This window comes from Anolis sagrei, chromosome 2, assembly GCF_037176765.1.
Source record: "Anolis sagrei isolate rAnoSag1 chromosome 2, rAnoSag1.mat, whole genome shotgun sequence".
NCBI lineage: Eukaryota > Metazoa > Chordata > Lepidosauria > Squamata > Dactyloidae > Anolis > Anolis sagrei.
Window position 1 is genome coordinate 37,376,031 of NC_090022.1, and position 20,010 is coordinate 37,396,040.

At 38.7% G+C, this 20,010-nt stretch overlaps 1 protein-coding gene across 2 annotated transcripts in view; it reads left to right on the forward strand.

The window, feature by feature from the left end:
* The window catches only part of TAFA1 (TAFA chemokine like family member 1), a 429,474-nt gene that overhangs the window by 397,134 nt on the left and 12,330 nt on the right, over positions 1-20,010 (forward strand). For both annotated transcript variants that reach the window (XM_067463462.1, XM_060766394.2), the window contains exon 4: positions 13,852-13,976. In XM_067463462.1, the coding sequence (XP_067319563.1) occupies positions 13,852-13,976 (125 nt within the window). The remainder of the gene's footprint in view (positions 1-13,851; positions 13,977-20,010) is intronic.

Here is a 20,010-nt window from a genome sequence, read left to right on the forward strand (position 1 = left end):
GCCATATAATCCAGATTATTAAAGCAGATAATCAATTTTGTACTGGATTATATGGCAATGTAGACTCATATAATCTAGTTCAAAACAAACTGGATTATATGAGTCTACACTGCCATATAATCCAGTTCAAAGCAGATAATTTTATATGACAGTGTAGAATGGGCCTTAGAGCATTGTGCTGTCAAAGGCTTTCACAGCCAGAATCACTGAGTGTTGTGTGGCTTCCGGGTTGCATGACCATATTCTTGCAGCATTTTCTCCTGGTGTTTTGCCTGCACCTGTGGCTGGCATCTTCAGAGGATCTGATGGTAATAAAGTTGAGTGTGGACTGTTCAGGGTGGGAGAAAAGAACGAATTTCTTTTGATCAACTGTAAAGGGTGCAATTAGCAAGCTTGATTTTTATGTGTTGAGTGGGATCCACCCATTAGCATGTTAGTAGCCATGAAGTTAGTAGCCATAGTCAATTAGTGGGGGCGTCTGCATAGAAGTAGCCTGGCCTTTGTTCCATTTGAATTGTTTCTTGTCTAGAGATTTGCCCATAAAATCACTTTAAACTAGATTTTATGCACTTAAAAAGCTTATTAGTTTTAACAGAAGGACACAAAATGGATTGTAGATGACATTAGGAATCATCCTATTATTTGGGCAATGGTTTGCTAGCCACCTAATACCCTGTGCCCTTTCCAATGGCAGGATTTGGGATTGGTACTATGATAGGTAGCAAACAAGTAGTTGGCTACAACTTTGATGATTCTATTGACCACCACCAACAGCCCAAACTGGAATCAGCTGGCTCTGGACAACCACAGAAATTCTGCTTTTGGCCCTCTGTACCACAGATTCTGGATCCATGGATTCAGTCATCCACAGCTTGAACATATTTTAAAAATTCAAAAAGAAAACCTTAACTTTATTATTTTATATAAAGGTCACCATTTTACTATGCCATTGAATGGATTTGAACATCCATAGGTTTTGGTATTCATGGGGGTCGGAGGGAGGGTGGTTCTGAAATCAAAGCCCAGCAAATACCAAAGGCTTACTATAGACCCTTTTTATTCTGTTCTGAAAACAATTTGTACTGTGTCTAATATCATGTTGTCAGCCACTCCATTATCAATGGAATGATTAAGATTTCCCAGTATGTGACTTTTCAGATTCTTTCCTCTGAGTTATCATAGAATCTCTACAGAAGAAGAAAAATATATGTGGCACAGTGGGAAAACAAACAAAACTATTTCTAAAATGTACATAAACATGTTTTATTGACTGGAACCATATTTCAAATGCATTGAAAAACATGCCCAAAATTACATACAGAGATTCTTCAGGAGGGTCTCACATCATGGAGTTGTAGTGGAATATTGTTGGCATAGAATAGGTGTAGAATACAAAATCTACTAATCTCTATTTTTAATCATTCTATTAAAATATGTCTATCCTGCCATATATTTAAATATCACAAGGTGGCTTACGATAAAATCATAGAATCATAGAATCAAAGAGTTGGAAGAGACCTCATGGGCCATCCAGTCCAACCCCTGCCAAGAAGCAGGAATATTGCATTCAAATCACCCCTGACAGATGGCCATCCAGCCTCTGTTTGAAAGCTTCCAAAGAAGGAGCCTCCACCACACTCCGGGGCAGAGAGTTCCACTGCTGAATGGCTCTCACAGTCAGGAAGTTCTTCCTCGTGTTCAGTTGGAACTAGGAAAAAGGGTTTATATATCTGTGGAATGACCGAGGTGGGACAAAGGACTCTTGTCTGCTGGAGCTAGGTGTGAATGTTTCAACTGACCACCTCGATTAGCATTTGATGGCCTGGCAGTGTCTGGGGCAATCTTTTGTTGAGAGGTGATTAGATGTCCCAGATTGTTTCCTCTCTTGTTTTGCTGTAAGTAATTTTAGAGTTTTTTTTAATACTGGTAGCCAGATTTTGTTCATTTTCATGGTTTCCTCCTTTCTGTTCAACAGAAAGGAGGAAACCATGAAAATGAACAAAATCTGGCTACCAGTATCAGTTGAAACATTCACACCTAGCTCCAGCAGACAAGAGTCCTTTGTCCCACCCTAGTCTTTCCACAGATATATAAACCCATTTTCCTAGTTCCAACAGACCTCACTACCTCTGAGGATGCTTGCCATAGATGCAGGCGAAATGTGAGGCGAGAATACCTCTAGAACATGGCCATATAGCTCGAAAAAACCTACAACAACCCAGTGATTCCGGCCATGAAAGCCTTCAACAATACATTAGAAATTAATTTTTAAAAAATCCCTTCTCTGAATAAGGCGGTGAAATACAAGTGTTTAGGCAATTATGGGCAAGCCTATAACAGTGGTTTCCATCCCTTTTTTTTTACCAGGGACCACTTGACCAGGGACACTTGAACAGGGACCACTTTAACCAGGGACCACTCTTCCAACATTAGTACTGTTTTTTTTTTATTTAGGGTGCTAATTTCAAAAAATGCATTGGACAGACCACATCAGCTCTAGTTTCTGATACATAACATATGCCATCCAGTAGTTGCCATCTGCTCACCCACAGGAAACCATATTTAATAATCTAGATTCTGATGTGATAGTAGTAATCTTTTGCGGGTAGTGAGCCTCTCCCCTCTCAACATCCCTGTTGTCTCAGCAGTATAAGAGGGGTTTGCGAGACCAGTCGTTCTCATTGCTGTGTAGTTTTGAGGCAACGGTGCAGTAACAGTGAGGCCACGGATCATATTTTCATGTTGGTTGTCCACAGAACACAGATTGAGAACACTAGACTAAATGAAGCACTGAACCCCTATATTCTTTCTGCCATGGCATTGCTTCTGGAATTTTTAAATGTCTAGACAGAAAAATAGCAGCAGCAGCCAGGGGCCCTAAACCTGTCCTTGACTTACAGATAAGGTCAACTCATACATGCATATATATACAGCATAAATTGTATACAGGAGATGGAAGTCATTTTTCTGCCATTACACAGCCAACAAAAAAAATATCTTGGTATCTTGGATTTTTAAGCCTGTTCCTGGAGTTATTTGGGATGCTGATTCAAAAAAATTGCATTGGATAAACCACATCAGCTTTAATTTCTTAGATATCATTATTATGGTTTTCAATAGGCAAACAGATGAAGACTGGTATGTGGCATATGTTCTGTATCTCAAAAACTAGAGCTGATAGGGGAAAAAACTGGTGCAATTTCTTTAAATCAGCAGGTCAAATATACTCAGAAACAGGTTTAATATTTAAGGTACCAAAGCGTGTTAGCCAGTGTTATTCTCAGCAATCTGTTATCACACTTTTCAACAAGTTATGTTTCATGAGCACTGAATGTGTACTTCTTGAATATAATCAGATTGAATTATACTAGAGAGATAGATGGACTCCCCTGCTGACAGCATCTCCTGTTTCTTTCACAATTCCTCCATCCTTTGTTTTCCACTTTTTATTCTCCTATGCTATCAGGCTCCAAAGTTTTACAGCTCCCACAACAAATGATGTCTCTGCCTGTTTGTGAAATGCATAATACTTGAGGTGCTGTAGTCTTTCATTCTTGTCCATGTTTCTTACGTCTAAAATTTCCAGGTTCCCAGTACTGCAATTCATTCTGCACCCTATGGCATTGTAATAAAAATACAAGAAACTATATGTCTCATTCAATTCTCTGAAATCTTATTTTTTAAGGAATATGTGAGCCCATGGTTACAGACATTCCTATGCTAGTTTCTATCATTCTGAAATAGATCTAATGCCTGCCTTCCCACCTCAATGCTATTTTCCATGAGTAAAATCTCTCAGTTCTGAAAGTCTCTCCTTGGGAGTTTGGGTTTTCCTTTAATCTAATCCATTTAGAAAATGACTCACAATTTATTGAATAAAGAGGAGAAAATTGATAGCTTTTCATTAAGCCGACAAACTCCTTTTTCACTCTTGGCATCTAAAATGTGTTCTCTATTTAAATTTTATTTATTTCAATCTTCTCTAGTGGGAACTAGATTAAAATGGAATGCCTTGTACTCAATTCTACAACTTTTCCTATTACTGCAAAGAACGGTGTACTGGTTTTGCCAGTCAATCTCTTCTGGCATTTGTTACAATGTCTTAATAACTATAGACACAAATTTGTAGTGCTCAGATTCTAATATTTTATGGGCTGTTACTTGAGATAAGACAGCAGACTTGTTTCTTGACCATGAGTACATAATTCAACCAGCTCTTTATTGCTGAAAATTCAGAAACAGCTTGGGAAGCCTTGCAGAGTCTCACCAAAAAAAGTCTGTAGTTAGTCAATAAAGCTATAAATAAATAGTTTATAATTCCAGCAAGCTATAGCTGAAGAATTTAAGATAGAGACATCTAAAAACATGTGGGCCAGTTGATGACTGGACATATTGCCCTAATTTGTAAATATAAATAAATAAACAAATAAATACATTGTGTCCATTCAATTCTATGACTATTCAATTCTGAGCAACCACTTGCTTTTTTCGCTTTCCTTTCTTTCTCTTCTTTTTATGCTCCAGACTATAAGCCTACAGAGGCAGGAATTATCTTTTCATAACCTGCTCTGGAATAAGTACATTTTAAATAAATAACAGATAAATATAATGCATCACAAAAAGTAGACATTTTAAAGACATGGTTTAGAAATCATGGTTTTTCTAACAAAAGGCATGTTGAGCACCAAGGCTTTGCACATTCAAGATATTCCAGAGTCTTTACATAACTATGTGGGTACTTCAAATGGACTGTTGACTTATGAAAACTCCATAAGTCCTAAGAAGTTTCCATAATTTTCTATGATTGGAAGAGTTCTTTGGAGGATCTTGTTTCAGCAGAATCTTCCAGTAGAGAAAGCAGGAAGTCCATTTGTCTTGCCCCTTATTTCTCAGCATTACTGCCATAACATCTCCACAATTGATTTTTGAAAGATGGAGCTTCAACCTTATCAATCCACTTTGCCAGGCCAAGGGGAATTGGAAGAAAAGTAGGACTTGGCACATCCGACCTCCTTCTACTAATCCATAAAAACTATTGCCTAGTAAATTGCATTACAGATGTCATCATTTTAATGATTGGCATGCTGACTATTAACATTAGTTGAATACCAGTCTTCATATCAGAATTTAAAGACTGAAGGAGAAATATGACCCTGAATGTGTCATTTTCAAAATCTTGTTTGTCAAAAAAAAAAAAACCAATAACATAATAGATTTTAAACCCATCCAGCTAAAAGATTTTGTTTTCATTAAGATACGTATCCAGTTGTAAATTCTTCAGACAATTTAAACCAAAGAATGACAACAGGGATCTACTATAAATCCTTTTGACCTTTTAAAGTGTTTCACGGAGAAATAACTTACATAGATTTTCTGAGAGATTGTTGGATCGATTACTATATCTTCAATGCATTTAGTACTTGTGTTGCAGGCTTTTGAGATTTATCTACATTATTTCAGGAAGCCCAATATTTGGAACGCCAGCATGATACAAGTAGTAAACAAGAAACCTTTCTCTTATAATGCATCTACCCAAAGTTAATAGAAGGAGAAATACAGGAACAGAAAAGATATCAGGAGTTTTGTGGCTATTGCAGCAGCACATTCAGAAAGAACATTGTTGTCAGAACGTTAACAATATCAAAGATCCAGATGATATTACCATCATCTTGGGGCATTCCTCAAGGACTCCAGGAAGCAGCCATATTTTTTCATTCCCACTCCCATGTGGTTTTCTCTCTCTTTTGTTCCACTGTGTTTTGGAACTGATAGAAGTTTATGTGTTTTCATGGAAAAAACTCACCCATTGCTTCTAACACTCATCACTTGCTGCTCTGCATCTACTCTGGAGTAAGGCTAGTTGAAGGATGATTTGTCATTCCACAAGGTAAATCCCTCAATCTAAGAGATATAGAACTAAACTAACAGATGAAGCAGCTAGTCCATAGGATGGCACCCCCCCCCCCCCCCCGGAAACCTTCTATTCCAAAGATCCACCTTGGTTTTATAACAATTGATACAGTTTACATCTATTATTGCTTTGTAGGGTGATATTTATTTATTTACTTACTTACTTCATTTCTACCCTGCTTTTCTCGACCCCGGAGGGGACTCAAGGCGGCTTACAAATCTGGCAAAAATGTAATGCCACACAGAATAACAATAAAACACATCTCATCAAAATATAAAACAATCTAAACCTAAACCTATAAGCAATTAAAATACATATCAAACAAACAAACAAACAGATTAAAAACCATATAAAATGGTGAGTCATGATCTCATATCCATAATTGTTTTCCAAAATCTATAGTTCATTATTCAAGCTGTTTAGTTAGTCTCATTAGTTTCCTATTCACTAAACACCTGCGTAAAAAGCCAGGTCTTATGTTTTTTTCTAAAAACCAGGAGGAATGGGGCCTGCCTGATGTCACTGGAGAGGGAGTTCCACAGCCAAGGGGCCACCACAGAAAAGGCTCTGTCTCTTCTCTTAAATCATACTTGTGAAGAGGTTGGGAGGGAAAGCAGGGCCCCCCAGCCAATCTTAAATCTCTTGTAGGCTCATAGAGAAAGATGCGTTCAGACATGTAAGTTGAACCAGAACTGTTTAGGGTTTTATAGGCCAAGACCAGCACTTTGAATTGGACTCAGTAGCAAACTGGCAGCTAGTAGAGCTCACATAACAGAGGAGTAGTATGCTCCCTGTACGCCACACCAGTTAGAAATCTGGCTGCCGCCCATTGGACTAATTGAAGCTTTTGGGCCATCTTCAAAGGCAACCCCATGTAGACCATGTTGCAGTAGTCTATATGAGATGCAACAAGAGCATGTACCACTGTTGCCAGGTCTAACTTCCCAAGGTACAGATGCACCTGGCACACAAGTTTAATATGTGGCATTGCTGAGTTTTCCATTAAAGACATCCTCTTTGATGATGTGCTTGCATTTACAATGGCATTCCTTGTTTACCACAAGTAAATGTTTCAGTCAAAAGGTTATATACCTGCTATGAGTTTGATGGGATGGTGGAATTTTTATCTCTCCTTTCAATCAAGCGCAGTGATAACAAGATTTGGCTGCATGCTGTCTTAAATCAAAGGGAAGTTATCTTCTTTCCATTAGATGTCATAAAGTTTGAAATATTATCCCTGGGGTTTAATATTTTCAAAACATACTGCTTAAGGCAGATCTTGCACTTTTGTGTTCTTAATTTAGTTGGTCCTTAGCTATATCAAGGCAGGCAGAAGAAGCTGTGGCCTTCCAAATATTGCTGAAATACCATCCCTAAAATCCCACACTGGCTAAGAGTTTCAGGTTCCCCTTCAGTACAGTTCTTTGAAAATGAAGTTATTTATACTTTTAACAAAGGAATAACTGTACAATTATTCGCTTCTGTATAAACAAAACAAAAGAGAATAAAAGTCCAGTCAATGTGCTGGCTTAGTTATTAGCATCCTAGCTGCATCTAGGTTTCTAGACAAAAGACTGAAAAGGATCTGATGGTTCCCATCCATCTCCACTTCTTGGGATCCCTGGTTTGTTCAAAAATTGTTGTTTCCAACTCTGCTGTAGAAACAACCTTCAATTTTTAAAGAACTCCCCAATCTGATTTTAAATACACTAATAGCACAATTTGATTTTTATCTATTACTAGCCGTGCCCTGCCACGCGTTGCTGTGGCCCAGTCTGGCGATCTGGAAAATAATATATGTAATTTCTTTATGCTTGTGGGTGAACAGTACTTCTTGCAGTTTCTTTGTCAGTGTTGATGTGGAGATTGTCTGGTTTACCTACTCTGAAACATGCAACGTATCATTATTATTCTTTAGGGGTCCCTTTCAAATCTATATCTCTCTGTGTGAGAATCATATCTATCTATCTATATCTATGGCTGGATGGCTCTTTGTCAAAAAGACTTTGATTACATTATCTTGCCTTTGTGGAGGGGGTTGGACTGGATGGCAGGCATGTAGCCAGGGGGGGGGGGCTCAGGGGGCTTCAGCCCCCCCCCAAAAAAAAATTCTCATGGTGGTTCGCGAAAAGGCCTTACTGGTGCATTATTTAAACTGTTATGTTTATTCATATCATGATCTGATCACCATACTCAATATATCCCATATGCATGGGGGTATTGGGGTAATGATACAAAAGGTTTGCTAGGCTAGACCCTCTTTCACTCAGACTCAGCCCCCCCCCCGAAACTCAGCCCCCCTGAGCCCCCCCTGAAAAAAATTCAGCCCCTCCCCTGAAACGAAATCCTGGCTACGGGCCTGCTGGATGGCCTTAAGTATTTTCTGTTGGTCATGGGGGTTCTGTGTGGGAAGTTTGCCCCAATTCTGTCATTGGCGGAGTTCAGAATGCTCTTTGATTGTAGGTGAACTATAAATCCCAGTAACTACAACTCCCAAATGTCAAGGTCCATTTTCCTCAAACTCCATTTGTGTTCATATTTGGGTATATGTAATATTCGTGCGAAGTTTGGTCCAGATTCATCATTGTTTGAGTCTACAGTGCTCTCTGAATGTAGGTGAACTACAGCTCCCAAACTCAAGGTCAATGCCCACCAAACCCTTCTAGTGTTTCTGTTGATCACAGGAGTCCTGTGTGTCATGTTTGGTTCAATTCTATCACTGGTGGAGTTCAAAATGCTCTTTGATTGTAGGTTAACTATAAATCCCAGCAACTACAACTCCCAAATGACAAAATCAATTTTTTGAGTGGTGGTCACTCCCTGGGTTAGTAGGTGTCTTGTGTCCAAATTTAGCGGCAATTTGTCCCGTGGTTTTTGAGTTATGTTAATCCCATAAACGAACATTACATTTTTATTTATATAGATTATTATTATCCCGCTTTATCTCCCCAAAGGAGACTTAAAGTGGCTTGACATAAAAGCATTGGTATCCGATTTAAAATATACAAATATACAAACATTAAAATAGAATTAAACACAGTCTACTCAGAAGTAAGTTCTATTGTGCTCAAAGAAGTATATTTCCAGGGCATTAGATATGCAATTGCACTTAACTGGATATAGTCTTCACTTAATGCAGTGGAAATTGCTTCTGAATAGACATGAGATTGGATTGCAAAATTTCACTGTGGCAAAGTTTATATTCATGTTCTAACTTTGTGTCCTGTTTAGCTCAAGAGGCCTATGCACGATTACATGTATATTTTTATTTATATCTACAGCTGAGAATATTGCGCTAGAAAGTTAAAAGAACCCTCATAAGACAAGGGAATTAGTTCTCTGGCTATCCAAAGAATACTGAATTACTGTAGGGTAACCCGCTTGGCACTTGTTCATTATTAATGCACATCATTGGAAAAAAGGTGATTAAAAATGCAGCAAACAAATGGCAATGGGGGAAAAACAGCCTTACCTTTGGAACCAATATTGGAGAATTTCTGTTCCAAATGACTTATGATGTATGTGGCAATACAGGGGAAATTATATAACTTTGGAGTCAGAATACGTCCTCACAACAAATACATTTGTACAATGAGTATGTCTTGTGAATGGATATCAGTGCCTTTCCAGTAAACCATCCTTGTGAAAGCATGAGCCATTTCAAATATTTTAAATTGTTTTCAGTGAAAATGAAATGTTTTAAATACATTTTAATACATTTTCAATCAGCTAACAAGCATCTGCCATCACTAATGAATACACAAACATTTAAACCAAAAGGATAAATCCTGTTGATAATAATATAAGTGGACTGGTTGAATCAATGAGATTTACCAGCATGTTGAATCATCATTCAATAAATGATTCAGCAAGTCTGCTCTAATTGGGATTACTAAAAATTTAGCTAAAATCATCTCATTCTATAATAAAAGCTGTTAATTGTGGCATAGAATATATATTTAGAATAATTATAAAGATCTGTGTATGATGGTATAATTACTGAACCATCAGGTTTCAAAACATTACGAAATGCTAGTCTTTAATAAGCTCTGTGTGTGTGTGCGCGCACGCGCGCACAATCTAGCTTCTTTCAAAACTTGATTAATGGTACCAACAATCATTTGGTATAATCAGTTAATATCAGCTTCAAGGGGCTGTGGGATCTTCATGTTTATTCCCACCTCTCAGATCATCTGGTTCTTTCCAGCTCTTCCCATGTTGAGATATAACTTCTGAATTAGGGAGTCATTTAGGCTCTCTAAATAATTTAAAACACATTTCTGAATGAGAGCCTGTATATACAGGAAAAACTCTGCTACAGAAGTTATAAAGAGGCAGTGAGGTAGAGTGGTTTGAGTGTTGGTCTCTAGCTCTGGAAATCATGGTCCAAAACTAGTGCTCAGCCATGGAAATCTACTGGTAGATCTTGGGAAAATCAAATTTTCTGTCTTACAATCTTATCACAAAGGTATTCTGCTTTGCCTGGCTTTGCCAAGGTTCTAGAGAGTTAGCAGGATGAATCTGTCACATGTGGGAAGCGTTGCCTTCATGGAAGGAGCCAGCACAACATGGGCAGGCTTCCATGTTGGGAGGAAAGCATCGTATGACGCTTCCGCTCCACTTGTGGGTGAGGCATCTGCCAGAAGTCCAGCAACATTATGGAATGGACAGTGTGCCCATCTGTCACTGGTCAATTCCATGCACATTTTTGGAGGTAGAAAGTTATATATACAGATTATGATGATGATGACAGTTATAGCTACTATTAGTGCTACACATTTCAAGGCCATTTCCATTGGCTTGGAACCGACCTTAGAAACACCACAGAACATTTTTCATTTAATTATCCAATGTGTACACTATATGAGCAAGACTAGAATAGAATTCATTTTAGTTATGTAATACAAGAATGTATGTTATACCCTAAGATAGAATAGAAAACAATTCTGAATGTAATTTATATAGGAAGAAAAGTTACCAAGAAGAGTCAACATACATCTTGTCTGCCGAAAGACTCCAACTGTGTTCCTGTATACATTCTCAATGTGATATACCTATTTGTCAGACCTAAAAGGACAACATTCTGAAAGTGTCCTGATTGCTTATAGGCCTTTGTCTCTGTCTAAGCTAAGTACTACTCACTCCCCACATGCCACTTTCTATTGCAAGACATACTACTTTTCCACTTCTTTGCCAAACTTTGCTCTTCTGCTCCAATTGGGGCTCCAGAAAAGTTTTCCCTCTCCCTCCCCTCAGTCCAAAGAAATAACACAGATTAACCAGTTCAACAGCAGGGCCATGTGATGCATTTCTTTCGTTTCTAATAATTCTCCAGAGAGAGCAGGCATTCCCATTTTCCTGAACGTGATGAAGTGAGAGGCACCCACTCTAACAGATTGTAACAAATGCTAATGATCTAATTCCCCATTTGGCTTTGGTATTAATTAAGCCGTCTAGTGAATTTGGGGAAAACCTAGGGAATTGATAACTTAATGAGTTGATTTGTGAGATAAAGCCCTATTATTTTCTATTGAAGACTGCGGGTTGCAACTGATGACAGCTAAGGCCCTATAGAACTGGAAGCGCCTGTAGCAGTACAATTCAGGCATCGGTTTAGAAATAATGTGTACTTCTAGGTTCTTGTGGGTTTTTTCGGGCTATAGAGCCATGTTCTAGAGGCATTTCTCCTGACGTTTCGTCTGCATCTATGGCAAGCATCCTCAGAGATTGTGAGACCTCACAACCTCTGAGGATGCTTGCCATAGATGCAGGCGAAACGTCAGGAGAAATGCCTCTAGAACATGGCTCTATAGCCCGAAAAAACCCACAAGAACCTAGTGATTCCAGCCATGAAAGCCTTCGACAATGTGTACTTCTGATGTACTTATCTTCACACTAGAGAAGACTGTGATCAGATGAATTGTGTTTCAGCCTGTGAGCTGTAAGCACTCTCCGCTGCCGCTCTCTCTTCTTATGGGTCTTTTATCTAAGTTAGGGCTGAGTAGCCCATTCAAAAGTGACTTTAAAATGTGACTTGTTTTTTACATTCATGGGCTATTTGGACAAGCTAGTCACTCAAGCCAAATGTGTGAATTCAATACAACTCCCCATGCCTACAGAACTTGTACATGTGATTTCACTCATCCTCATTTAATAAAGTATGTCCTCTCTAGATCTTCTGAGTGATTCTATGGAATCCTTGAACAAAAAATTTGCATAGGGTCGCACTGGAGGGCCAAACAAATTCATAAAAATAATATATCTCTAGGAATTTTCTAGGTCATTTAGAGAGAAGCTACAGCAGGGGTTTTGAATTAATCGACCTTATGGTTGAATCCAAAGGGTGGTTTGTAATTGTAAAATTGTATAAATGTAACTATGTTGCCCGGGCATTGATGATGTACCCAGCCGGATTCGGCCCGTGAGTTTTGCGTTTGACATGTGTCCTCTACGGTTACACTCAACAGAAGTAATTCAGTTCAATAGGGTTTGCTATTATCCAGTTTCCAGTGAAAGTTCTATAGATATGGGGATCATAATTTGCTCCCTCAGTTGAGGCATTCTGTTGTTGAATTGTACTGCCTGGTTGAGGGAGGGTTTCCTTCTTTTTACTTCACATGGGCATTTTTGCCCCATTTTGCTGCTTTTAAGCGTGGCAAGTATGCTGCCTGCTGTGTGCCATCAGACATGGCAGGCCCTGCCGACATTATTCCCAAAGTGGAGGGGAAGTAATGAAAGGTGCTTTCTCCTCCACTACAGGGAAGAAAGTGTAGTTTGGGTAGCTCCTATGGAGCTACCTGCACTTTCCTCCCCTTCATGTGATGAGGTAAGGGAGGGCACCACAAGCTGCCCTATGCGCCATCCCTTTTGCAGTGCAATGGCACAGCCCAAAAGGGCCGTATGAAGAGGTCCTAAATCTTCATCCTTTAGCGACAGTGGTTATTCTATCACTATCAGTGGTTATTCTATTCTATCACCTATGGGACCATATAATATGACTATCATTTCCCTCCTTGTAGGAATCTCTGTATCTCCCACATGAACCAACTTCAGGAGAGGATTTTTTTTCCATCCCACATTATTCATCCCATAGACTTATCTGGCAGAGCCCAGAAGCTGCTCCTAGGGCAGGGGTCCACAATTTTTTTAAACAGAGGGCCAGGTCACAGTCCCTCAAACTGTTGGAGGGCCGGATTATAATTTGAAAAAAACATAAATGAATTCCTATGCACACTGCACACATCTTACTTGTAATGCAACACTTAAAAACAATACAATAATTAAAATGAAGAACAATTTTAACAAATATAAATTTATTAATATTTCAATAGGAAGTGTGGGCCTGCTTTTGGCTGATGAGATAGGATTGTTGTGTACTTTCAAGTCATTTCAAACTTAGGTTGACCCTGAGCGAGGGCCGGGTAAATGACCTTGGAGGGCCGCACCCGGCCCCCGGGCCTTAGTTTGAGGACCCCTGTCCTAGGCAATGGAACTCCCTCTCTTCTCTCTTCTTTCTGACCTTCTTATTTAAACAAGCTTCCAACCTTTAACTGATTGGGGTTAAAAGGATCTGCAATGGGTGTGCTTGTTATATGTGTGCATGTTCTTAATTGCTTCAGATTAATGCATTAATTGGATTGATTGTTGAGGCTTTTTGAAAGCATTGGACCCCAAGTTATCTTAGCCACTTGATTTAACTTATATTTCAAGCCATTTTGGGGAGAAACACGGGATAGCAATCAAATAAATAATAAATAATAAATTTTCTCATTTCTGATGCAACATTCCAGATATGTATTTCTAAATCTAAGGTGCAGACTGTGTTGAGGTGCAAATGAATCCAATACACTGTTAGCATCTGCTCGATGGAGCCAAGTAAATTGGAATAAATTATTTACACAGAAGGTTCATTTGCAAATTCTTTTCCTCTTCTCTTTCAGCATCCATAGTTATTGGGAAATGGTGGTGTGAGATGGAGCCCTGCCTAGAGGGTGAGGAATGCAAGACATTACCAGACAATTCAGGATGGATGTGTGCAACTGGCAATAAAGTCAAGACCACCAGAGTAAGTTATTTTTTCCTGATATTGTTCATGTTGCATGATGATTTTTGCACTGCTTCAAAGTGTTATGCAAAAAAAATCCTGGGTAAATGATGCTATTTTCTGAGCAGAATGCCCCTTACAGTACTTGGATGAGGGGCCACTAATGAATACCAGGTGCTAGAGGGTACATTTCAGAAGAAGGAACAGGCAAAAACACCTCTGAGGATTCCTTGTTTAAGAAAGTGCTATTAAATTCATGAGTTCACCATAAGTTGACAGGTGACTTCAAAGCACATACACACAGGGATACAGACAGGTAGTTTTATCCCTCCCACCCTCCACCCTGTTCCTGATCTTTGGAAAGAGCGTAAAAGCTGACATTTACTCAGATGCAATAGTCTCACCTACTGCCCAAATGAGTCAGAGGTGAGTCCTTAGTTGAACTCTATGAGCTGGCTGCGTTGCACTAAATTGCCGTGACACTTTTTTAAAAGCAATTTCCCTCCAGGGAATAAAATAACAACCTGTCAGCAGGGCTAGGTCTGATTGTTAAAGATTACACTTAGTGAATTTCTGATCATTGGATGGTTAAAGCAACCATTTCAACCATTGTAGTTTCAGACAGTGAAATACGTTCAACAAACCACAAACTTATTTTAGTGGGAAATAGGAATTCTTGGTATGTCCAACCCCACCTTCTCCCCTTTGTTTTATGATAGAATATTATGCCCTGGCTGGCCCAGCCACTCCATGTAATGTTGGGATTATGGGAAGGACAAGGAATGATTTGTGGAATATTTACACCAAAGGCCATGACTTCGCACATTTGCTCTCCCACCAGTGAAATCACGAGCCACACCACAGTGTGGGTTAACTATGGGCAACTTTTATTATATGTTATCAATCAATCTCTGTGTGATCTGCAATCAGACATCAGAATTTCACCATGAACTTGAACTTGTACATGAACTTGAACTTGAATTTTGATTTACACTTGATTTTGATTTATCATGATGCGAGGCAGTGGCCCCCAGTGACCATGTCATCCTCCAGTAAGGGCAAGACACCATGGTTCCCAGATGCAATTCATATGTTGCTCGTACAGGGACCCCTCGGGTGAACAGGTGGAGAATATGTACTCCACTTATGAGGGCAAATGAGGTGAGCAGGGCTGCGGTTTAGTTGGCCCCACCCACAAGAAGCACTGTCTGGGACTATTTTGTCTCTCCCTTCACTGGAAGGAAGTAAAGTGCCTCCCCGCCCCCGTGCTGGGGTGGGAAGAGAATTTTCAATGGTACCCAAAATGGACTGGACAGAGCCATTTTCAGGAAAGGAAAGGAAAGGAAAGGAAAGGAAAGGTAAGGTAAGGTAAGGTAAGGTAAGGTAAGGTAAGGTAAGGTCCAGTCAAAGATCCTATGATCTGTCTTTTGCCATAAGTATAAACACAGACAACTGTTTTATTCTGAGTAAGATCAATAGTCCGCCACTAGTGCAGAAAGCAAAATCATTCCTTCTCTTCCCAAAGTCAATTCCTCATTCAAATTCACAACTGATAAATAAAATATTTAGAGATATGAATGTGTTGGGAGGGGAAAATGAATAATCAAGAATGGGCAAACATATAGAATATGAGAATACTAAAAAAATATGTCTATCAGAATTAAAGAAAATTACTACAAAATGATATGGAGGTGGTATCTAACCCCTATTAGATTAAATCAGATTGATAAAAAATATTCAAATCAGTGTTGGAATTTGGAATATGGCAATTAATGATAAGCTAACTTGCAATATTAAAATTAAAAGGGGAATATGTAAACAGACTTTTGGAAAATATGGTGAAAATTTATCGAATATGTGTTTAATGAGGGAAAGGGGTATAAGCCAGCAAGAGTAACAATGATATTTTGGAATGGTGAAACAACATGAGTTGGTTGGTCCTGGTGGAGGGGGCACAAACTAAGGTTAAAAGGAAGAGGGAGAAAATGGTATAATAATAATTATAAAGAAATACAATATGTATAACTGGATAAAAGGTGTGCGATAGAGTTATATGTAGCACAAGTTGTAATGGAAATTTAAAAATAATGATAAGAAATATGATCAAAGAAGTTTTTGATGTTTATTTACTGTTAGATTGTATATAATATGAAAAAAATAAAAATATATGAAATGTAAAAAAGAAATTATGACACTTCATTAATCATTATTTGATAAATCTGAAGAGTTCATTGTTTCTCCCCTCCCCCATGAAGTCAATTGGTAGATTTTGTTTTTTTTTAATTTCCAAAATTTCACTATGTAGAACATAGAATGACATGTAGAACATTTCTGTAGTGTTTATTTATTCATTTCTACTCTTGACCTGTAAATCCCAACTGGAAGAATGACTCCTCCTGTCTTTGGGGTCATTGCCCCTGTATATTATGTTGCTTTTGAAAGCTGCCATTTCCTGCCCATTACAAGGAACACTGGAACAAATATATGGGGATACATAAAACTGTTGGCCTTTCAAAGCTGCTATAGCTATATAAACCTGCTTTAACTTGCTACATTTTGCATTTGAAGATGTATATGTAGAGCTCCATTTATTAGTTCTGGATCTTTTCTGCTTCAGACAGCATTCTGCATACCAGCTGTGAGTTAATATCCAGTGGCTAGACACTGTTGTTAGCCTCTTAGAAGCTCCATTAATATTCAGATATACGGCTCAATCTACTCTGTATGGATTATTGTATCTCATTTCAATTAAGTTCCCATAGACATTAAAGTTCAGAAATGAAACAACTCCCATACCTTACCCTGTACTTTTTCTATCATTTCCCTACAGGGATAATTTTAATTAGCCTGCATGCAGCACCTTAACAGTAGATTCCTGTAATGTTTTGCTTCGTTATATGAAAACATTACAGAAATATTACATCTACTGATGGTAAATTAGTGGGATCAGCATAAGATCTGTCTCTTAAAACACTGTCTACATAGAATGCATGCACTGAGTTTGATATCAGTGAAAATATGCAAAGCTAATGAGCTTTACATTGAAAGTGAGAAGAGGGTGCAAGTTGTCACAGCACCCAAATAAATCAACGTTTCTACTGTTTTATGTAGAACAAATGCATATCATTTTAGATCTTGATGCAAATGCAACACTTCTGTCTAGCCTTTCCTCAATGGGGCCATATCACAGCCAAAACGGCTAGCAATGATAGTAGTTATCTTTTTTTAAAAAAAAAATATTGTCATTATGAGTTAGGAAGAAGACTATTCCAGGGTTTATTCTTCCTGTAGACAAATCAACCATTTTGGTACTAGTACATATACACAGGAAGAAAGACAAATGAACACACTTTGAAAAATTATTGGTTTGAATTCAAATTGCCAAACTGGTTAGCCAGCATGACCAATGAATTTGTGAAGCTCTGTTTAAGGAAGATGATTATAGGAGAAGAGAAGTGTGTTTGATAAAGCTAAATGAGCAAACCCCATCATATTTCTACTCTTCAAGAGAACACCCAGCATGATGTTTAATGTTTCCATCTTACTCACTCTTGTACATTTTCAGCTGAAGCCATCAAGTGGTGCACTCTTGATTTATGAATGGGTTTGGATCTTTGAGGAGATTTCTGCTGGTCTTCTCATTACTCTTTGGTGTTATTATTGTTGCATGGCTGTTCCTGGCTTATGGAGAACCTGAGGTGAGAACCTGGCAAGATTTGTTTGGAAAGTGGTTGCCTTTTCTCTCTCAAAAAATAAGAGAACATGGCTTGCCTTGGACCACCCAGTGCAGTTCCACATCCAAGCAGGGATTTGAACCATGGCCTTCAGAGATGTTACCAATTGCACAAACAACAACACCTCACTACCTCTGAGGATGCTTGCCATAGATGCAGGCGAAACGTCAGGAGAAATGCCTCTAGAATATGGCTCTATAGCCCGAAAAAACCCACAAGAACCTAGTGATTCCAGCCATGAAAGCCTTCGACAATACATTGAACATCACAATGGTTTTCTCCTCCTTCTCCTCCTCCTCACTTCTCTCACTACATCTATTCAATGCTCTTGTGTTAAAAAAATAAAGACTGCTATTTTTTTTATTATCCCCCCAGCAATTATACTGAGTAAGAAGCCTGTAAAAGCTACGTTGATACCACTCTCCTGGCCTGGTGCCCTAGCTAAGACTCCGGTGTTATTTTTCCCCAGCTTCTACTTTTAAAAAAAATGTTTGATTTTTTTTTTCATCAGGAAAACAAAACATTGTTTTAGCAACTGTTAACATTTTAGTGGATTCTTTGAGCTCCAGGGCTTTGTGCACCTCCTCCCTCTTCTACCCTGCCCCAGCCTCATTACACAAAATGGTAAAGTATCAGAAGGCAGAACAGAAAATTCTCTGAGCCACACTGCTAAGGTCTCATCCAGAGCACCAGCTTGTTGACCTATTTTATTTCTTTACTGCTTTCTTTCTTTTCATTTTTCATTTCCCCATCTTTTTTGACAAAAGAAATGCTATTTGGAGCTTGCTCTGTCACCATCAGAAGTTGAATCAATAGCAAGCATCACTTCACCTCCTTCAAGTCTTTTCATGAGAACAAGGTGTACTACAAGAGTCTAGTGTCAAAGTTCAGGCTTTTATGTGTTAGACGCAGGGAGCTGAAATGAAAGGCCTATTTCTCTGCCTCCCATTCAAGTGCCATTTCACCGCCGGGCAGCTCAACAAAGCTTCTGCAGCTGTTATCTCCTGTTCTTCTGTGCTGTGGGCCACCAGGAGGAAGGAAGTTAATCAGAGCCAAGCTGGTGATACTCTACTTAGGGCTTTCTCCCCCTTTTTCTTTAAGAAATCAAGAAACCAAGGGGGACATCTTATAGTAGGCGGCACAGCCCTTGAACCTCCAGATATCTCAGATCAAAACAGCCACAATCCCAAGTTGGCTCGGGCTTCTGGGATGAGTTGATCAGAACATATAGATGATTAACACTTTTTCCTTTTTTTTTTTAAGGGCTGAGAATGAGCATTCTCGGAAACAGGATAAAAGCTTTCACTCTTATATTTTCTGCATTCACTGTGGGGGTAGTTTGGGGAAGAAGACTTTGAAATCTGGAGGTTCACTACAAAATTTTACAAAAGGGTTTTCTCTTCCTCCTCCTTGGCAATAGAAAGCCTAACCATAGCTGTTCATGAGGACATGTATGATACCTATGATACAGGAAGGTTCTTCCATTGAAGAGGTATCACACATATTCATCTGGCCAGGAAATGTGACTGGATGCTGTGTGACTAGAGGCTCATTTTTTTTTGTTTCAATAGAATAGAATAAAATAGAATAGAATAAAAAGAATAGAATAACTGTATTGTCACTATACGTCGTACAATGACATTAAATGCCATTGCCAAATAAACTGTTCAGAAAAAAAAAAGAAAATACAATTGACCCTCTGAATCAGTAGGATCCAGATCTTCAATTTCCAGCAAGGGCAGATTATTGAACTCAGGTTAATAAATGGTGAAATGTGTGCCATTTAATAATACTGTATGAGACTTGATCATCCATTTTTTTCAGTGAATGCTCATTTCCGTATCCTACAAATTTATTTTAATTCAAGAGACAGAGTGTTTCACAAATATCCCTTCTCTTTCATAATAGTAGAAACACACCATAAATAATAAGAAATAACTTATTGCCCATTTATCTCGCACTGTATCAGCCTCTGAGACAGCCTCATGGTAGGACTGGACTTGGATGCCATGCTTGTATGTACGCAACCAGTTTCCTGCAAACTGGTCAAGTCATGGCATTTAGAGTGTATGTTTTCCTTCCACTAGGACTAGTGAACCTTCCTGTTTTCATCTTCCCATCTTTCAGCTTCAGAAACATCCAATTAATGTTTTCATTAGTGTTTCCATTGTGACATTATGGTCCAGGAGGACCTCAATTGAGTGGGTGAAGGTTCTGATAGAAATACTCAGCAACATTGTCGAAAGGCTCCAATTATTCTTGTCCAAAAAGGCAACATGAAGTAAAGAATTCTTATTGAAGAGGACATTATTTAAGGTTGC